This window comes from Hemitrygon akajei, chromosome 1 (genome assembly GCF_048418815.1).
Source record: "Hemitrygon akajei chromosome 1, sHemAka1.3, whole genome shotgun sequence".
In the NCBI taxonomy this organism is placed as follows: Eukaryota; Metazoa; Chordata; class Chondrichthyes; order Myliobatiformes; family Dasyatidae; genus Hemitrygon; species Hemitrygon akajei.
In genome coordinates, this window is record NC_133124.1 from 173,971,747 (window position 1) to 173,993,452 (window position 21,706).

At 39.8% G+C, this 21,706-nt stretch overlaps 1 protein-coding gene across 1 annotated transcript in view; it reads left to right on the forward strand.

Annotated features, from left to right (window-relative positions):
• Positions 1-21,447, forward strand: part of LOC140726350 (sialic acid-binding Ig-like lectin 13) — a 32,047-nt gene extending 10,600 nt beyond the window's left edge. The window contains exons 4-8 of the mRNA XM_073042657.1: positions 1,009-1,290; positions 2,241-2,534; positions 4,962-5,058; positions 20,409-20,490; positions 21,259-21,447. Of these exons, the coding sequence (XP_072898758.1) occupies positions 1,009-1,290; positions 2,241-2,534; positions 4,962-5,058; positions 20,409-20,490; positions 21,259-21,447 (944 nt within the window). The remainder of the gene's footprint in view (positions 1-1,008; positions 1,291-2,240; positions 2,535-4,961; positions 5,059-20,408; positions 20,491-21,258) is intronic.
• Positions 21,448-21,706: the final 259 nt, after the last annotated feature.

Consider the following 21,706-nt stretch of genomic DNA (forward strand, 5'->3'; position numbering starts at 1 on the left):
CAGCGCTCGAGAAACACGGACCGAAAACTTCAAAACCGGGTCCTTGCAGGAAAGAGACCGCTCTCGTCCACTGTCAATATGGCGCCCACACTCCCAAAACCTTCTGGAGGTCTCTAAACCCGTCCTTTTAGGATTTTGCCGATATTTTCAACTTTAGGAGAGAGAGATCACACAGTATCGCCCCTCCCACAGTGTGACTCTTCCTCAGAATTACCCCTCCCACACTGTACCCCTACCTCACTATCGCCCCTCCCACAGTGCGGCGCTCCCTCAGTGTGACAACAATATTCATTGTTGATGCTCAGCATTGTCTCTGCGATATCACACTGTCCCTCGTTTCTGCCCTTCAGACTGGACAACACCTTCTCCGTAATCAGTGCGGGGCTGTCCTTGGCCTGAGCTTGCGGCGAGGAATTTGGACTGTGGAGCATATGACATAGGAACAGAATTAGGCCGCTCGGCCCATCGACTCTGCTACGCAAATTCCATCATGGCTGATTTGTTATCCCCCTCGACCCCATTTTCTGGTCTTCACCATAATGTCTGTCACCCAAGGCAAGAAGCTATCAACCTCCGTTTTAAGTATACTCAATGACACCCTCCACAACCGTCTGTGGCAATGAATTACACAGATTCACCACCCTCTGGCTAAATAAATGCCTCCTCGTCTGTATTCTATATGGACGTCCCTCTGTTCAGAGGCTGTTCCCTCTGGTCCTCGACATACACACTATAGGAAACATTATCTCCACATCGTCCCGGTAAAGGCTTTCAATGTTAGATATGTTTAAATAAGGTTCCACCTCATTCTTGTAAACTCCAGTGAGTGTAGGCCCAGAGTCATCAAATGTTCCTCATATGCGCAAGCCCACAAAGACCTGTCTCCAACTCACTCTGTGGTCTCTTGCTCCGCAGACGTCCCAGCAGGCCCAACTTACTTTTAAAGCTGATTTTTGATCTTTGATTGCCCCGAAACTGTTGCACTGTTAACCATCTGTTTGTCTTTAGATGCCCCACAGAATTTCTCAATCACTTCTCCCAACAACGTGAACAGCTCCTGGATGATTATGAAGGAAGGGATTCCTACATCGATCCTCTGCTCCGTCCAGAGTTTTCCAGTGTCTAACCTGACATGGAAACATCTCGGTGTCACACTGAACACAATAAGTTCCAGCAACGAACTGTGGCTGGAGTTTCCTCAAGTGACATCCCAGCAGGCCGGAGTCTACCAGTGTGTGGCGGAGAATGAACACGGGACAGCGGAGAGGGCCATCACCCTCAGTGTGGAGTGTAAGTGGATGCATTGCTACATCTCTAAGTACAAATACAAAGATAGTGAACTATTTATGCTTTGATACACAATACACACTCAGTGACCACTTTATTAAGCACCTGTACATCTGCTCGTTAATGCAAATATCTAATCAGTGAATCATATGGCAGCAACTCAATTAATAAAAACATGCAGACATGGTTAAGAGATTCTGTTGTTGGTCAGACGAAATATTGAAATAGAGAGGGAATATAAACTAAGTGACTTTAATCTTGGAATGATTGTTGGTTCCAGACAGGGTGGTTTGAGTACAAATTTCAAAGTAAGATTTATTATCAGAGTACATACATGTCACCACATACAACTCTGAGATTCTTCCTCTGCAGGCAGACATAAGAAATCTATAGAGCAGTAACTGTAAATTGTAACCATCAGGAATTGTTAACTGTAAACAAACTGCAAATGCAGATATAAATAAATCTTCATAAATAACGAGCATGAAATAGCGGTATACAGAGCACTTAAATGGGTGCAGCAATCCACTTTTCTTCAAGAGCCTGATGATTACAGAAACTGCTGATCGTGTGGAGTTTTCACACACAATAGTCTTTAGACTTTACAGAGAATGGTGTGAAAAACAAACACAATAAAACCCAGTGAGTGACAGTTCTGTGGGCAAAAGCAGTTTGATAATGAGAGAGGTCAGAGGAAAATATTCAGACTCGTTCAATCTGACAGGAAGGCGACAGTAACTCAAACAATCACATGTTACAGCAGTGATATGCAGAAGAGCATCTCTGAATGTGGAGGAGGGGGATCCAACGCATCAAAATGGAGACAGCCTCAGTTTACAGAGAACGGAAAGGGGGGGGGGTCTAACAGAGGACAGCTGATGCTTCAGAATAACACTGGACCATTACAATATATCAGTGCTACCAACATCTCCTGCCTGTTTCTTTCTTCCCAGATAAGCCTGAGATTTCTCGGGACTCAGGATGCACTCGGACTCCCGAGGTCATCACATGTGTGTGTGCGGCCAGATCAAACCCACCCGGAGAGCTCACCTGGCACCTCCCCCTCGCCAACCTCAGCGGGAACCAGACGCACGGTCGTTTCCAGACGTGGCAGGTGGCAGACGGGCAACTGGTGACAGGCTCGCTGACCTTGGGTGTGGGCGAGGGAGAGGAGGATGTGACCGCCTTCTGTACTGTCCGAAACCAGCATGGAGAGGTCATGTTCGCAGTGTCCCTGTGGATGAAAGGTGAGGATATCTCTGAGGAATATTCTCCTTTCAGCAGAGTGCAGCCCTACCCTCAGCAATTCCCTTTATCCTCCAGTTGAGCTCCATTCAAGCAAAGTCCACTTTCTCTCCCACCTAGTTGGGGAAGATCTCATGGCCAGAGGGTAGTTGATTCCAGCATCTTTTTGCCAATGATGCTCACGTTTCTTTGTTGGTTGTGGGATCTTGCTGTGTACATACTCGCTGCCCTGCTTCTCTTGGGACCAGGTCACAACCATACATCACAAGCTGAGGAACACATTGGGATGGTGAAATGTGGCGATGAAATGGGAATCGCACTCTCCACTCTCCTTTAAGACCCCACTGCCTTGATCCAAGGATTTAGCCTTTTCACTCAATGTGCTGAGGACAAAGCCCAAGTAAAATAGGGAATGAACACATGGATCTCTCTCTCTCTCTCTAACAAAATTTTGGCAATGAAAGGCCAAATGTCCTGGACATTACATTAGAATCAGAATCAGAATTTAATGTTTTATTGTTTTACAACATTGAATCACAGTGGATTTAATTTGACTTTTTTTGCATTAGTCAATAGAAAAAGACTTGTATGCAAAGTGAAAATGGATCTCTGCAAAGTGATCTAAATTAATTACAAATATAATAAGAAAGTAAGTGATTGCATAAGTATTCACCCCTTTCAAGTCAGTATTTCGTAGATGCACCTTTGGCAGAAATTACACAGTGAGTCTGTGTATCGGTCTCTTTCAGCGTTTCACATCTGAACATTACAATTTTTCCCTATTCTCCTTTACAAAGCTGCTCTATCTCTGTCAGACTTCATCGGTACCGCAGTTTTGCAGCCCAGACATAAATTCTCAATTAGTTTGAGGTCCATCCTGTGACTTTGCCACAACAGGACACGAACATTGTTGTTTTTAAGACATTCCTGTGTAGCTTTGGCTTTATGCTTGGGGTCTTTGTCTTGCTGGGAAACAAATTTTCTTCCCAGTCCCAGTCCTCTTGCAGACCGCATCAGGTTTTCCAACAGGATTCCGCTGTACTTTGTTGCAATTACGTTACCCTCTACCTTACAAACTTACCAGGGCCTGCTGCAGTGAAGCATCCCCACAGTGTCATGCAGTCAGTGCCATGTTTCACTGTGTGATTAGTGTGTTTTGATGATGTGCAGTGTCTGGCTTACGCCAAAGATAGTGTTGATTCTGATGGCTAATATGTTCAATTTTGGTTTCATCAGACCATAGAACCTTCTTTTACCTGACTTCAGAGTCTCCCAGATGCTATCCAACACTCTAGCCATGATTTCAGTGAGTTTCTTTTCCATAGTAGCCTCTGTTTGCCATTCTACCATAAAACTGCAACTGGTGAAGTACCCGGGCAACAGTTGTTGTATGCACAGCCACTGAAACTTTTAACTCCTCCAGAGTTGTCGTAGGTGTCTTGGTCGCCTCCCTCACTAGTCTTCTTCTTGCATGGTTGCTAACTTTTTGAAGACAGTCTGCTCTGGGCAGATTTACAGCTGTGCCATATTCTTTCCATTTCTTGATGATCAACTTAACTCTTCTCCAAGGGATAGTTAGTGACTTGGATATTTTATTGTACCCTACTCCTGACTTGGTTCAATAACCTTTTCAGCGAGTTCCTTGGTGTATTCTTTTGACTTCATGGTGTAGTTTTTGCCAGCACCCTGACTCACAAGCAATTGGACCTTCCCAGTAAAGGTGTATTTTAACACAATCAATTAAAGCACCTTGACTGTACATAGGTATGCATAAACAAATCTCCTTTTAACTAACTACATGACTTTTAAAAATCAATTGGCTGCACCAGTGATGATTTGGTGCACCATTGTTAAAGAGGGGTGAATACTTATGCAACCAAATATGTTGTGTTTTGAATTTGCAATTTATGTAGATCACTTTGCAGAGATCTGTTTTCACTTTGACATTGAAGAGTCTTTTTCTGTTGATTAGTGTCAAAAAGGCAAATTAAATCCACAGTGATTCAGTATTGTAAAACAATAAAGGATGAATACTTTTTATAGGTACGATATTTATTTATAGCAAATAAATTGAATTAAATAAGTGTGCAAAGAGAGAGCAAAAATAAGTGAAAAGAATCGTGAGGCAGTGGCAGTAAGGATGAAGTTGTTCCTCACACATGAGTGTGTGTCTTCAGGATGTACTTCCTCCTTGATGGAAGCATTGAGAAATCATATTCTGAGTGGTGAAGGTCCATAACGACGTCTTTTTGAGGCTTCAACTTTTGAAGATGATTTAGATACTGAAGATGCTAGTGCCCGAGATGCTGCTGAGTTTGCAATTTTCTGTAGCTTCTTCATATCCTGTGCAGTAGTCTGTCCATAAATGAGAAAGGGATTGATTTGTACAGCGGAATATACTGACGTTGTCCTGTGGCTTGATGTTACAGGTGGGGTCTCTGCTGTTTGGATCACAGTGTTAATCACGAGCAATGTCATTCTCAGTATGCTACTGGCTGGGTTCTTCATCTACAAGTACATCCAGAAGTAAGTCCAGATGAGCGTTCAAGTTTAGTTTTATTGTCATTTCTATTGTATACATTTGTACAGCCAAACGAAACAACATTCCCTGGACCAACGTACACAACACAATGCATGTAACACACACAACACGTAAAATAACATTCCCAAATGAATTACAAATAATTAAATATATTCTATAAGATTGATAATGATCATAAGGTGCATTTACGACACTTCGTAAGTGATGAGACCTGGGTGGTGTCAGGGAGTTCAGTCGTGGGGAAGAAGCTTTTTCCCATCCTAACAGTCCTTCTCATAATGCTACGGTTCCTCCTGCCTAATGGTGGGGGTTGGAGGGGTCAAAGATGGTCAAAGAGATTGTCAGACGGATGGGAGGGATCCGTGATAATCCTAATGGTCCTGATTAACATATTTTCAATTGCCGCACCAGACGGTAATGCAGGTGGTCAGAATACTCACAATGGCGCTCCTGTTAAAATTAGTTAGAATAGAGGGAGGAAGTAGCCTCGCACGCCTCAATCTCTTTAGGAAATGGAGACATGCTGTGCATTCTTGACTAAAGAGATAGTGTTGGGGGGCCAGGTACAATTGTGAGGAACATTCAGCCTCTGTTCTAATCCTACCCTCTGCTGTCTGCCTGTGGGTGACTGCTTCGATCGGGTCTGCATCTGTTCCTGTCCCTGTCTCCCCTACTGACTGGCGGCCAACAAACATTCACGTTCATTGTTACATCCTACATGCTGGTGGTATACAGTGCCTATAAAAAGTATTCACCCGTCCTTGGAAGTTTTCATGTTTTATTGTTTTGCAACTTTGAATCACAGTAGATTTAATTTGGATTGTTTTCACACTGATCAACTGAAGGACTCTTACGTGTCAGAGTGTAAACAGACCTCTACTGAGTGATCTAAATTAATTACAAATGTAAAACACAAAATAAGTGATTGCATAAGCATTCACACTCTTGATGTCACTATTTAGCAGATGGACCTTTGGCAACAATTACAACCTTGAGTCTGTGTGGATAGGTTTCTTACAGCTTTGCACATTTGGACATTGCAATTTTTCCCCATTCTTCTTTTTAAAAAAAACTTCTCAAGCTCTGTCAGATTGCATGGGGATGATGAGTGAAAATCCCTTTTGTAGTCCAGCCACGGACTCTCAAGTGGATTGAGGTCTAGACTCTGACTTGACATTACATTTGTTGCTTTTAAGACATTCCTGTGTGGCTTTAGCTTTAAGCTTGGGTTCATTGTCTTGCTGGAAAACAAATCTTCTCCCATGTCCCAATTCTCCTGGGAAATCAGGATTTCCCCGTATATTGCTGCATTAATTTACCCTCTACCTTCACAAGCCTTGCAGGCAGGGCTTGCTGCAGTGAAGCATCCCTCAGAATGTTGCAGCCACCACCATGTTTCATGGTACTGATGGTGCTTTTTGAGTTTCAGTTTTTGGCTTACACCACACATTGCATTTAGTCTAATGGCCTACAAACCCACTTTTGGTGTCAATCTTCTGAGACTCCCACATGCCTTCTGGCCAACTCTAGCTGAGATTTCATGTGAGCTTTTCTCAACAGTAGCTTTCTCTTTGCCACTCTCCTATAAAGCTGGGACTGATGAAGCACCTGGGCAACAGTTGTTGTTTGCGCAGTCTCTCCCATTTCAGCCACTAAAGCTTGTAACTCCGCCGGTCCCTTTCCTCTTCCGCTTCCTCACTAGTCTCATTCTTGCACAGTCACTCAGTTTTTTTGAGAATAGTCTGCTGAGGCAGATTTACAGCTGTGCCATATCCTTTACATTTCTGGATGATTAACATAACTGTTATCCAAAGGATATTCAGTGACATGGAAATTTTCTGTTATCCATCTCCTGACTTGTACTTTTCAATAACCTTGTCACAAAGTTCATTGGAGTGTTCTTTTGTCTTTATGGTGTAGTTTTTGCCAGAATACTGACTCACCAGCAGTTAGACCTTCCACTTAAATGTATATTTTTACTACAATCAATTGAAACACCTTGACAGCACACAGGTTTCCATTTAAATAATTATGTGACTGATGATACTGATAATTTGGGAGCCATTTTAAAGGAGTGGAGGTGAATATTTATGCAATCCGTTATTTTGTGTTTTATACTTGTAATTTTGTAGAGATCAGTTTTCACAATGACAATACAAAAAGTATTGATCAGTATCGAGAAAGACAAATATTTTTTATTTAGTTTCGATTTGATAAACATAACAATGATTATAATACAAAGAGATCAGGATTACATTAATAACGGTTAACGTATACAGACACAGACTCCGAGTAACATATGTAATCTAAGCCTCCCAATCTCTTAATAACTGAACATGAAAAATATTCAAAAAATTTTATACAAAAAGGTCACCCTAAACTAAAAAACCCCCAAAACAAAACAAAAGCTGGGCTGCCATGTTTCGTCGGTTAAAATCATTATTTGTCTTTAACTCCACTCCACTATACATTAACAAAAAGTTATAGAGGGTTCAGAAAACGTCAGCTTACATCATATGAAACTGTTGAATAAATGGCCTCCACGTTTCTTCAAATTTAACCGAAGGATTGATAGCACCACTCCTAATTTTTTTAAAGTTTAAACATGTTATATTTGGGAAAACCATTGAAATATAGTAGGGCGTTTAGAATCTTTCCATTTAAATAAAATGGATCTGTTGGCTATTCATGTAACAAATGCAATCAAACGGCAAGCTGAAGGGGATAAATGACTAGAGTCTATAACTGGTCATTCAAAAATTGCAGTCATAGGATGAGGTTGTAAATCAATATGCAAAACTACTGAAATAATATCAAAAATATCTTCTCAATAGTTTTTCAAACGAGGACAAGACCAGAACATGTGCGTCAAGGAAGCCACCTCAGAATTACATCTGTCACAGACAGGATTTAAATAGCAATAAAAACAAGCTAACTTATCTTTAGACATATGGGCCCTATGAACCACCTTAAATTGTATCAACGCGCGTCTAGCACACATTGAACAAATGTTAACTATTTGAAGAAATTTCTCCCATTTCTCAAAAGGTAAAGATACCTGAAGTTCTCTCCCATTCATTCTTAATTTTATCAGATGTAACTAGACGTATTTCCGTAAACAGATCATAGGGGTTTAAACCTGATTTTTTCCCCTGTAATTTCAGTTTGATGTGGTATCCGAAAAGTAGGTAAAATAACAGTCAAGAAGTTTCTAATCTGTAAATATCCGAAAAAAGTGCTCTAGGCAAATTATATTTATTAGACAACTTTTCAAAAGACATGAGACAGTTATCCATGAATAAATCACGAAAACATATTCCCTTCGATTTCCATCAAAGAAAAGCTTGATCAGCTCTGGATAACAACACACAAAAAATGCTGGTGCTCAGTCCTGACGAAGGGTCTCGGCCCGAAACGTCGACAGCGCTTCTCACTATAGATGCTGCCTGGCCTGCTGTGTTCCACCAGCATTTTGTGTGTGTTGTTTGAATTTCCAGCATCTGCAGATTTCCTCGTATCAGCTCTGGATGCTTGGAAGGAAAAAATTGGATATAATAGGACTTGATAGGATAAATTTAATCAATCCAAAATATTTACGAATTTGAAACCATATTCGTATTGTATGTTTAGTTATTGGATTAGTCATTTGTTTATTCAGTTTAGTAAGTGCAATGGGAAGCGAGGCCCCTAAAAGTGAAGCCAATAAAAAACCCTTTACAGACTCGCACTGGAGGTTCACCCAATGTGGACATTGAATTTCATCCAAATCTTGTGTCCAGAACTGTAAATATTGAATATTAATTGCCCAATAATAGGATCTATAGTTCTGCAATGCCAAACTACCATTTTTTTTATTTCTATAAATATTTCATACTTAACCTAGGATTTTTATTCTGCCATATATATGAAGAAATTTTAGAATCAATAATATCAAAAAAAGGATTTAACTATGAAGATTGGTACCGCCTGAAATAGATACAGAAGTTTAGGTAAAATAATAATCTTAATAGCATTAATTCGACCAATCAATGATAAGGACAATGGGGACCATTTAGTGAGAATTTCTTTAACATGATCAAAGGCAAAATGTTAACTTTAAATAGATTCTTATGCATCTTAGTAATTTTAACACCCAAATAGGTAAAATAATCAGTAACCAGTCTAAATGGTGATTGTCTATAGATTGGAACTTGAATATTTAATGGAAAAGCTCACTCTTATTAAGATTCAACTTATAACCAGAAACACTACTAAACTGAAGGAGTGGTGATATTACTGCAGGGATGGATTTCTCTGTGTTAGAGATATATAGTTACAGGTCATCTGCATATAGTGATACCATCTGCGTCTCATTCGCACGAATAATGCCAAATATATTGGGTGAATCACGAAGAGCAATTTCCAAGGGCTCCAAGGCAATATCAAATAGTAAAGGACTTAAAGAACAGCCCTGTCTAGTACCTCAAAAAAGCCTGAAAAAGGGGGATCTCTGATTATTGGTAAGTACAGAAGCCAAAAATGTATGATATATCATTTTAGTCCAAGCTATGAATTTTGGGTTAAAATTAAATTTCTCAAATGTGTTAAATAAATATTCCTATTCAACTCTATCAAACGCTTTCGCGGCATCAAGTGAAATAACACATTCTGGAGTTTTAGATGAAGTAGTATGTACAACGTTCATTAACCTCATAACATTAAAATGCGAATAACGATTTTTAGCAAATCCTGTCTGGTTGTCAGAGATATTTGTGGCAATGCATTTTCCAATCTAAATGCCAACGATTTGGAATAAAAATTTCTGGATTTCACATTCATCAAGGATGTGGGTCGATATGATGCACATTCAGTAGGGTCTTTATCTTTTCTAGGAATTAAAGAAATAAATGCTCATAAAGAATTGTGGTAATTTAAAAAATTTTTTTTTTATTAGTTTTTCAAAACATTTTACAAAATTAAAAACCCCAAATCCCAATGAGGAGCATTAATACAGTGCAAGATTAAGCATACAATAACAATATGCTACAAAGGAAGAGAGTTTAACAAAAAAGCACCTAAATTGAAGACAAGTGAGCGTAGTGTCCTCCCCAAGCCCCACAACACAAGAAAAAAACAACAACAACTCCAGACCAACCACCACACAATATAGAGAGTATAAGTCCGGACAGTCAAACTCCCAGACTGTAAATACACTTAGTAACAGAGGATAATAATGCCTACTACCAGAAAAAAAAGGAGCTGAAAGCAATGGACCGAAAAGAAGAAAAAAAAACGAAAAAAAACAAACCCTAGTCAAGAGGAAGGTTATGAAAGTACTCGATAAAAGGTCCCCAGACCTTATGGAACTTTAGATCCGAATTCAGAACTGAATAATGAATTTTTTCGAGGTCCAAGCAGGCCATAATGTCATTAAGCCATTGCGCATGAGTGGGCGGGGCAACATCTCTCCATCTAAGGAGGATCAAGCGTCTCGCCAGGAGAGAGGCAAAGGATAGTATTCGGCATTTGGTCGGACCCAGACATAAATCTGTCTCGCTACAAAAACCGAACAGAGCAATTAAGGGGTTAGGTTCTAGATGCTGATTCAGAATACCCGATAATGTAGTGAAGACATCTTTCCAGAATTTCTCCAAGCTAGGACAGAACCAGTACATATGGATGAGAGAGGCCACGCCCCTCTTGCATTTATCACAGAGCGGACTAATGCCAGGGTAGAATCGAGATAGTTTAGATTTAGACATATGGGCTCTATGAACAATCTTAAACTGTAAAAGGCAATGGCGAGCACAAAGGGAGGTTGAGTTAACCGATTTGAGAACTGAGTCCCAGCTCTCCTCGGATAAGGAGATATTTAAATCCTGCTCCCAGGCCATTTTAATTTTATCCACAGGGGCCCGTCGTAAGGCTGCTAGTTTATCTCGGATAATTGAAATTAAACCTTTACCTAGTGGATTAATGGAAAGAAATAGGTCCATAGCATTTTTCGCAGGCATTTCAGGAAAGTTAGGAATTAAAGGAGCAGTAAAGTGTCGGATTTGGAGATATCTGAAAAAGTGGGCGTTAGGCAGGTTGAACTTAACGGAGAGCTGCTGAAAAGAAGCGAAGCGATTATCAATGAAGAGATCTTCAAAATGTTTAATGCCCTTCCTGTACCAAACATGGAATGCTGAATCGTACGTAGTAGGTAAAAAAAGGTGATTATGTGCGACAGGGCTAGAAACGGAAAACCCCTGGAAACCATAGCATTTCCTGAACTGAGCCCATAAACGCAAAGTGGGTCTAACCAGAGGATTAGCTATTGATCTGGGCAGACTGCTAGGGAGTGCAGAGCCGAGAAGTGCAGATATAGATAATTCTTTAGTGGAGCTCAACTCCATTGCCACCCAGTTAGGGCACTCGGGTTGACCGTGGAAGAAAGACCAGAAGGCAGCACAACGTATATTAGCTGCCCAGTAATATAAGCGAAAGTTAGGTAAGGCCATACCACCCTATTTTTTTTAGATTTTTGGAGGTGGATTTTATTAATTCTAGAGCGCTTATTCTGCCACAGATATGACAAAATAATAGAGTCTAAGGAATCAAAAAAAAAAAAGATTTAGGAATAAAAATTGGGATAGATTGAAATAAGTATAAAAATTTGGGGAGAACATACATTTTAACAACATTAATACGACCTACCAAGGACATAGATAGAGGTGACCATTGTATCAGACTCTGTTTTATAGCATATGAAAGATTGACAAAGATTTCACGAAAGAGATCTTTAAACTTCCTTGTGACTGTAATTCCAAGATAAGTAAATTGATTATGGACTACTTTAAAAGGCAGATCACAAAATATTAGTTCTTGTGCTTCTTTATTAATTGGGAAAAGTTCACTCTTATGTAAGTTGAGTTTATAGCCAGAGATCTGGCTAAACTGGTCAAGAAGTGAAAACATTAGAGGTAAGGATGTAGACGGATTTGAGAGAAAGAGTAATAAGTCATCAGCATAGAGAGAAACTTTATGCTCAACACCCCCTCTCCAAATCCCAGTCAATTCAGGACAATTTCGAAATGCTATCGCCAGAGGTTCTATAGCCAAATCAAAGAGAAAGGGACTTAAGGGGCATCCCTGACGGGTGCCACGTTTGAGATTAAATACTTGGGATTTCTGAAAATTAGTTAGAACAGAAGCAGTAGGACACAGGTACAGCAATTGGATCCAAGAGATGAAACTTTGGCCGAGGTCAAATTTTTCTAAGACTGCAAAAAGGTAGTTCCACTCTATACGGTCAAATGCTTTCTCCGCATCAAGGGAGATAACACATTCGGGAGTCCCAGTTGGAACTGAGTATAAAATATTAAATAGACGCCGAATGTTAAAAAAAAGGGAGACGGTTTTTAATAAAGCCTGTTTGGTCATCAGAGATAATGGAGGGAATAACGGTTTCTAATCTATGAGCCAACACTGTAGCTAAGATCTTTGCATCAACATTGAGCAGAGAGATCGGCCTGTACGAGGATCACTCTGTTGGGTCTTTGCCCTTTTTTAAAAGAAGGATAATAGATGCCTCATTGAAAGAGGGTGGCAATTTGCCGTAGTTAAAAGAGTCAGATAATACTGAAAGTAACTGAGGGGAAAGAAGTGAGGAGAATGATTTATAAAATTCCACAGGGAACCCATCAGGTCCAGGAGATTTCCCTGAGGACAGTGCAGAAATTGCAAAAGATATTTCTTCTGGTGATATAGGCGCATTGAGTTTGGCTTTGAAATCAGATGAAAGTGAGGGGATCTTCAGATTCTGTAAAAATAGATCCACAGAGATATTGTCATTCAGGGATTCAGAGGAATAAAGCCGAGAATAAAAAAAATTAAATACGTCATTAATTTCTAAATGATCCGATGTAAAGTCTCCGTTCTCCTTCCAGATCTTTGTAATATGTTGTTTGGCTTTGGAACGCCTCAGCTGATTGGCTAGGAATTTACCAGACTTATCCCCATGAATGTAAAAGCGGCTCTTGCTTTCGAGAAGTTGGCGTTCGACAGGTTGAGTGGACAGAAGGTTAAATTTAGTTTGGAGTTCAACGCACTTCTTGTATAATTCAATGTTCTTAGTTTGGGCATATATTTGATCCAAATCTTTAATATGGTTAATGAGGTCTGCTCGATCTGCACGGGATCCTCTATTGAGATTTGCTGTGTAAGAGATTATTTGACCTCTCAGATATGCTTTCATGGCATCCCAGACAATCTGGGATGGCACTTCAGGTGATGTATTAGTGTTAAAATAAAAGGTTATCTGGTCCTTAATAAATTTTACGAAATCATCATCCGATAGTAAAGTTGAATCGAACCGCCAGTGTTTGTTCCTCTGAGGGAGACCAGGAAAGTTCAGAGAGAGGGTAATTGGGGCATGGTCAGAGATCAGTATACTCTGATAGTCACAAGAGTGGGCAAATGGGATAAGTTGGTTATCGAGTAAGAAATAATCAATTCTGGTGAAGGTATGGTGAACATGTGAGAAAAAAGAATAATCTCTCTCCGTAGGATGGAGGAAACGCCATATATCAGAGATACCAAAATTAGAGAGAAACGATTGAATAGCTAAGGCAGATTTAGTAGGTGATCTGGTAACAGAGGACGATCGGTCCAGTTTAGGATCCAACCAACAGTTGAAGTCACCACCCAATATAAGAGAGTATGAGTTTAAGTCTGGTAGTGAGGAAAAAAACCGTTCAAAAAAGTTAACATCATCAAAGTTGGGGGCATACAGGTTTGCTAGTGCAACTCTAGTGTTATATAGTTTACCAGAAACAATAATAAAACGGCCATTTGTATCAGATATTTTATTATGGATTTCAAAAGGAATATTTGAGTTAATAAGAATGGTAACTCCGCTAGCTTTAGCGGCAAAGGATGAATGAAAATGCTGACCCGCCCACTTTGACAGAAGCCGGGAGTTATCAGAACAACGAATATGAGTTTCTTGGAGGAAAGCAATGTCAGCTTTGAGTTGTTTAATATGTGAGAATACCTTCCTCCTTTTAACAGGGTGGTTCAGTCCCTTTACATTCCAGCTCATGAATTTAAGTGCACTAGTCATTATCAAATACTAATGCATAAAAGGCAACAGGCATATAAAAAATCAAGCAGTATAGTAGCAGTCTGGAAGCAGCGATGTAAACATAGATTCGTAAGGTCAAAATGTAAACATGTCCTAAGCAATAAAGAGATGTTGGAACTGGAAAATGCACCCCACCCGCACAACCCAAAACTAGACGGCTACAAAAACAAGTAGCTAGCTCTACCAAAAAAATTAACCCAAATACAACTTCCAGATCTGTGTCATTAACAACAGTTCCGTATAAATACTATAGCAAATAATAACTAGTTTATGCACTAGAAAACATAACTACAGATTAGAACACCTTCTGCAGAAATATACCACTTAATACAGAGAAAATCGGAAGAAAACCAAAACTAACCTACCCGCGAAAAATTATAGAAGAATAAAGTAAGAGAAAGGGAAAAAAGAGGTAAGAAGGAAAAAGAAAAAAGAAGAGGAAGTGGAAAATTATAAATTCAAGACGAGTATTTATCAACCATTTACAGAGAAGGGAGAGAAAAATTCAGAGATTAGAAAAAGGGTGAAGAAAAGAAAAAGATAAAATAAATAAATATTTAAAGCAAAGGAAAAATAAATCAGCAGTTGAGCTGTGAACCGACAAACAGGGAGGCCTTCACTAAAGACTTCGAACCTCCAAAACAAGTTAGAGTTAGTTGTAGAACTCTGTAGGTAAAGTTATACAAGAATAAAAATAGGTTACACACACACCAAATCCCGGGAGAGATTGTCAACAGCCCTTAAAGTTTTAATGAATAATATCTGAGTGATTCTAGTGAATTCCGAGTCCAGAGAAAGTAATTTTACTACGAGGAGTACTTATCCACCATTTTAGGAGGTCCGATCAGATTCCGAAGATGACTGGATAGCCGGAAGACTTGCCACAAACGCTTCAGCTTCCTTTGCTGATTTGAACCACTTGAATTCCCCAGTATTAAGCTTGATTCGTAGATCAGCAGGATTACGAAGGGAAGGTTTGAAACCACGATCAAAAAGCACTTTCATTATGCCTTTAAATTCAGCGCGCATCTTTAAGGTCTGGGGTGCAAAATCTTCCACAAAGGGAATGGTTGTATCCTGGAAAGAAAAAGAATCTCTGCGACGTGCTTCCACAATCAGACTGTGTTTTACCTGGTATTGATGGAAACACAAGACTACTGGTCGCGGACGGGAGCCCAGAATTCCGGAAGGAACGTAAACCCTGTGTGCCCGTTCGAGCTCGGGCGGCTTCGGAAGCAAATCTTTCCCGAATAACTCAGAGAAACTCGGCGAAAAACTTCACGGTTGGTCCCTTTTCAGTCGCCTCTGGTAATCCCAGAATTCTGATGTTGCAGCGTCTGCTACGATTTTCGAGATCCACCATTTTGGAAAGAAGTTCATTAGATGTTTCCTCTAAGCTGGAACAGAGAGTCTCCAAGTATCGAACACGACTTTCTAAATCTTCAGAAGTCGAATCGATGCGAGATAAGTGTTCAGCATGTTTGTCCACTTTATCGTTGATCCGATCCAGTTTGTCTTCTAACTGTTTGAAAGCGGTTTTAAATTCCTTTAAGATTTCGTCTCGGAGCTTTCCCAGTGCAACCAGCGTCTCGTCCGATGCGGTCATAGCTTCTTTTCTCCCGGATTTAGAACTCTTGCTAGACATTGTAAGTTAGATACATTCACAGGCAAGTAAGAGATACCGAAATAATTCCTAACTAACGTTTAAAAAAATGGAGACATTTAGTGCAAAGGTAGCGACAGTAACGGAACAAAAGTTCGGAGCAGCTAAACAATCGCCATCTTACCGGAAGTCTCCTTGTGGTAATTTAACTACAAATAAGGCATCCTTAAAGATTCAATATGACCATGGAGAAACCAGATTTGAAAGAGATTTTAAAATTCTGCTGTATACCCATCCAGACCAGGTGCTTTACCAGAATTCATGAAAGAAATGGCTTTCTTTATTTCTTATTCCGTAATGGGTGCATCTAATGCTAAGCGTTCGTTGAGTGGTAATTTCGGAAAATTAAATTTCCTTAAAAATTCATGCCTTATGGTAAAACCGTCAGGAAACTCTGATTGGTATAAAGAGGTATAGAATTATTGAAAAGATTTATTAATTTCGTCATGGTCAACCGTCAAAATACAATCCCGTTTACGAACTTTAATAATCTGATGTTTAGCCGAAGCAACTTTCAATTCGTTGGCCAGTAATTTACCCGATTTATCACCATTCCTACAAAAATGACACTTAGTTTTAAGTAATTGATTTTCAGTCGGGGATGTTAATAACAAATGGTGCTGCATCTGAAGTTCAACTCTCTTTTTATAAGGCTCCAGATTAGGAGCAGCAGAGTATTTTTTAATCAATTTCTGTAATCTTATCAAACAATGTATGTATTTCATTATTAATTCGTTTTATCAATCCAGCTGAATATGAAATAATTTGGTTACAGATATATGCTTTAAAAGTATCCCATATTATCCCACTGGAAATTTCTTCTATAAAGTTAGCTGAAAAGAAAAAGGCAATCTATTCTTTAACAAAGTTGACAAAGTTTAAGTCCTGAAGCAGAGTTGAATTGAACCGCCATTGTCTAACACTGAAAGTTACATCAGTTAATTTGATTGATAGTTTCAAGAGCGCATGATCAGAAACGGAGATTGCATCGTACTCACAGGCAGTAACATACGGAACTAATTGAAAGTCAATAAAAATAAATCAATTCTGGAATAATTATGATATACATGAGAAAAGAATGAGAACTCTTTATGGTTAGGATTTAAAAACCTCCAATCTTCTAAAATTCCGGAATCAACTAAAAAGGAATTAATAAAAATAGTCCTGACGAAGGGACTCGGCCCAAAACGTCGACAGCGCTTCTCCCTATCGATGCTGCCTGGCCTGCTGTGTTCTACCAGCATTTTGTGTGTGTTGCTGCTAATAAAAACAGACGATTTGTTTGGAAGTACCTGATTGGACGCAGACCTGTCCATCGAGGGATTCAGGGAACAGTTAAAATCTCCGCGCATTATCAGTGTACATACATTTCAATTAGGAAGATATGCAAATGCATGCTTACAGACTTCAGTATAGTCGGCATTTGGTGCATAGATATCAACCAATACAACTTTTTGGTTATAATGTAAACCAGTAATTAATAGAAATCTACCATTCTTGTCTGAGATTGTTTCATAGTGAATAAATGAAATCGTGGAGTCTATAAAAACAGATACAGCTTGCACCTTAGCCTGTGAGTTGGGGTGAAATCGTTTTCTTTTCCAAAACCTAAAAAAATGCTGATTATTGTCCTTCCTCATATGAGTTTTCTGGGCAAAGATAACCTAAGCATTCAATCTATGAAAAACTTTTTAAAAATTTCTTCTGTTTAATTGGATGATTCATAACCATTCTTATTCCATGAGGCAAAGTTAATAATATTACACATTTTACCTGAATAAGCCATATGGTATGTAAAGGGATAACCTTCCTGCATAGGAAACACATGAATTTGAAAGAGAGAAAAAGTTTTAAACGGGAACCAGAAGTTACGACAATTCAGACATATTTGCAGTTTCAGATCAGCCCAGATCAAAAAACTAAAGATAGCCCCGCTTCCAACCACAAAAGCCCAAAAATTGGCCAATGGTCAGTCAGAAAGCTATCTAGAAATTCCCCTACCCCCAGCTCTTTTGAAGACAAATCTCCAAAATTGAAAAGAATGCGAAATGCCACCCATAGTCAAAACATTTGAAAAAGAATGCCATAAAAAACACCAAATGAACGTTTTTTTAAAAAATCAGTCGTTTCCAAAATATTTTGAAAGGCAAGATCTTGGGAAGTGAAACAGAATACAATTTTAGTTTTATTTCCCCTGAAATATTAATATCAATCACCAAATCAAATTCTTAATTATTTTCAAAAACGGACAATTGAAAATAATATAATAAAATAATAAAGGAAAAAAGGAACTTTAACATAGAAGCATGATAAACATCCATACTCCAAAACAATGTACGAGTGTTATCAAACCAAGGGCAAAAATCTTAAACTTTAAAAGGCAAGATCTATGAAATGATTATTAACTTATAAACCAAATGAATGGAGACAAGAAGAAACAGTAAATTTATTAGACAGCTGAGATCGAACGTTGACCCTCAAGGAGTTGATGAGCTTCGTCCACGGATTGAAACCATTAAGCGATTTATCAGGCAGATCGACCCTCAACCGAGTTGGAAATAACAGAACTGGTTGAAACTTTCTTTGATAAAGCTCGGACAACACCAAGAGCGATCTTTCTTGCATTACCTTGGGACTATAGTCTTCAACCAGACGAAACTTGAGGTCTCCATGTTCAGTAACCCTTTTCCGATGGGGAATTCGAATTAAATGCTCCTTGATACGTACATAGTGGAATCGGAGTATAACAGGTCGAGGCTTCAACTCTTTAGGAGGTTTTACTCAAAGCATGGTGAGCACGATTAAGTATTGGTGGAGTAGAGTGAGCTTCAGAGCCAAGCACGTCCATTAAAAATTGAGGAAAGTATTTAGTAAGGCCACCACTCTCAACGTATTCACCCAGTCCTGTTATTTGCAGTTTCTGTCTACGATGCGACTTTCCAGGTCAATAATTTTGAATTTATACTGTTCCAGTGTTTGAGTGGTCGAAGTTAATTTCTTTTCCAACGAGTCCAATCTACGATCACTCTGTCTTCCAACTTCTTCGAGTTCAGAAATTTGCTGCTTTTGTTTTTCACTCTCCTGCTTAAGTGCTCCCAGTCTACTTTGGATCTCCTTGAACAATACTTCCAAAGTAGAAAATCTTTTATCGAATTTATCATCCAGGAGCTTCGATATAGCCTCCAAAATGAGTCGAGACTGTTTAGAATCACCTTCTCTCCTTCCATTTCCATTACCGGCATCCTTGCCTTCGGCTGATGCCTTGTTCCCTCTTTTATTCACTTCCAGCGATTAAAAATCAAAGGTCAGGCATATAAAAGTGTTATAAACACTTTAATATAGATAGTGAAAGGGTGGTTAAAAAAAAAGCTGAAAAATTAACAGAGCGAAGACAAAACGCAACTTACTCCATCCAGGGCCCCAAGAGAACCTCGAAAGTTAAATCCGTGTGATTCAATGTTGAGAAACAATAAAACATGAAATCTTATGTGATGGGAGGGAGGTGAATACATTTTAGAGACACTGTAGACTACAGTAAATTGAAATATCTTGACCGTACACAGTTCTCCAAAAATAGATCTCAACTTAACTAATTATGTGACTTCGAAAACCAATAATCTGGACCAGACATGATTTGGTGTGTCATATTATAGGTAGTGATTACTTATTTTTTGTATTTTATATTTGTAATTAATTTAAAACACTTGGTAGAGATCTGTTTTGCATCTTGACATGAAAGAAAGAGTCCTTTCCTGTTAGTCAAAAAGGCAAATTAAATCCACTGCGATTCAATGTTGTAAAACAATAAAACATGAAAACATCCAAGAGGGGGTGAATAGTTTTTATAGGCACTGTATATGTTATGGCAATTAGCAGCAGCACTGTACTTAACAGACATGACAAAATCGCTTATTTAAAGACACAGTACGGAACAGGCCCTTCATTCCCAAACCCTTGCCGATCACAGGACAATTTACAATAACCAGTTAAGCTGCTAACTGGTACGTCTTTAGAATGTAGGAGGAAACTAGAGCACCCGAAGGAATCCACGTGTTCATAGGGAGGACGTACACGGCGTCTGAATGTTATACGTAACTTACATGATAAAATAAACCAACCTAAACAAAGAGAGTTCCAGATCCAAAAGCACAATGAGGGAGACTGGGAATTCCCTGCCTTCTAGTCTGGTCCTTGTCAGCCCGTGGTTACATAGCGCTTGGGGGTCACAACTTGATCACTGGTCAGTTGTCAGCACCACAGGTGAGGCGTCCAAACGAAGAAGGAAACTATTAAACTTTCAGATATATTTCCTCTATCTGTCTCTCATGGGTGGAGGAGGGTTAAGGGAGGCGATGGGAAAGGGGAACTGGGGAGGAGGAGGGTTGGGAGAAGGGAAGGGAGGGGTTGGAAAAGAGGGGAGAAGGGAAGGAGGAGGAGGGGCAGACTGATGACATCCAACAGCCTCAGTGGATGTTGTTGTATCAAATGGTCTGGATGTCACAGTGAGGTGAGATTGGGGTGACACTAATGTTCCGTAACCCTGGGCCAACCTTCTGCTGTTCTAGACGGAATGCACGGACCAAGGAGAAGGCCTTGGAGATCCTGGACACCACCACCGGCTCCAGCGCACACCTGACTACACCTAAGGTACAGGTCACAGCTCAGTCCAGTAAAGTTCAGGACACCGAGAGCACAGTGCTGCGGGAAAGACATTGAGGTTGCACCATGGGTCTATGCTCAAAGGTTACCATGGCTTAGGGTTTAGGAGCATGGGTGAGTGAATGAGAGGGAGGGAAGGAGCAAAGGTGAGAGAGTGTGAAAGAGATGGAGGGAGTAGAAGTGAGGGAGATAGGGAGGCAGAGGTGCAAAGAGAGAAAAAGGAGGAACAAGAGAGTAAATGAATGAAATAGACAATCATAGGAGACTCGCAGGGAATTGGGAGGAGAGAGTAACTGAGAAGAAATGAGGAAGGGGAGGGGAAAGAACAAGAGGACTGTGTCCACAATAGGGTTCTAGCCTTTTTATTCACTAGCCAGTGTTCACAGCGTTTTAATATCTTCGTCCTCAGTGTTCAAAGTTCAAAGTAGATTTATTATCGAAATGCATATATGTCACCACATTCTATCCTGAGATTTATTTTCTTGCGAGCATTCATAATAAAAACTAAGAAACAAAATGGAAGCAATTAAATTTCCACACATCATTAATGCAAACGGTGAATGTGCAAAACATAACAATCTGCAAATACAAAATAAAAAAGTAACAAAAAACAAATAAGTAATAAATATTGGAGAGCCTGAGTTGTAGAGTCCTTGGAAGTAAATCCAGAGGTTGTGGAATTAGTTTCTTGATGGGGTTTGAGCAGTTCAATGGTGTCTGCTGAAGAATTGAGATTTGCTTTTATTTCTGCCCCAGGACACGAACAGGCAGAGGACGAGCCGGATCCCACAGGAAGTTTCACCAGTAATGCCCGTTGGACAGGGGGAGGAGTGTGGCCCGGTGTACACCAACCTGCAGGAACTGCCCAGTGCTGGAAGTCCTGTTCGCAAGGGGGAGACGGTCATATACGCAGATCTCCACTTCCAATCAGTCGGGCCAGCGTGAGGGGTCGCAACGCTAGTGCGCGGGGGTGGGGTGGGTGGGTGTAGAGAGCCTTTCTGGTTCCCCAGAAGATGGTCAATGATGTAGGGAGCATTGCAGCCAACTACACATCAGGATCCACAGAGCATTGAGTCCTACAGACCCAGGTTACCAACCATTTTCTAATCATGTGCATTCATATTTAGAGAAACTGTAGACTCGTTAACTCAGAAAAATAAAATCACATTTTTTCTATTCGGGGGGCGGGAGGTGGGTGGCGCAG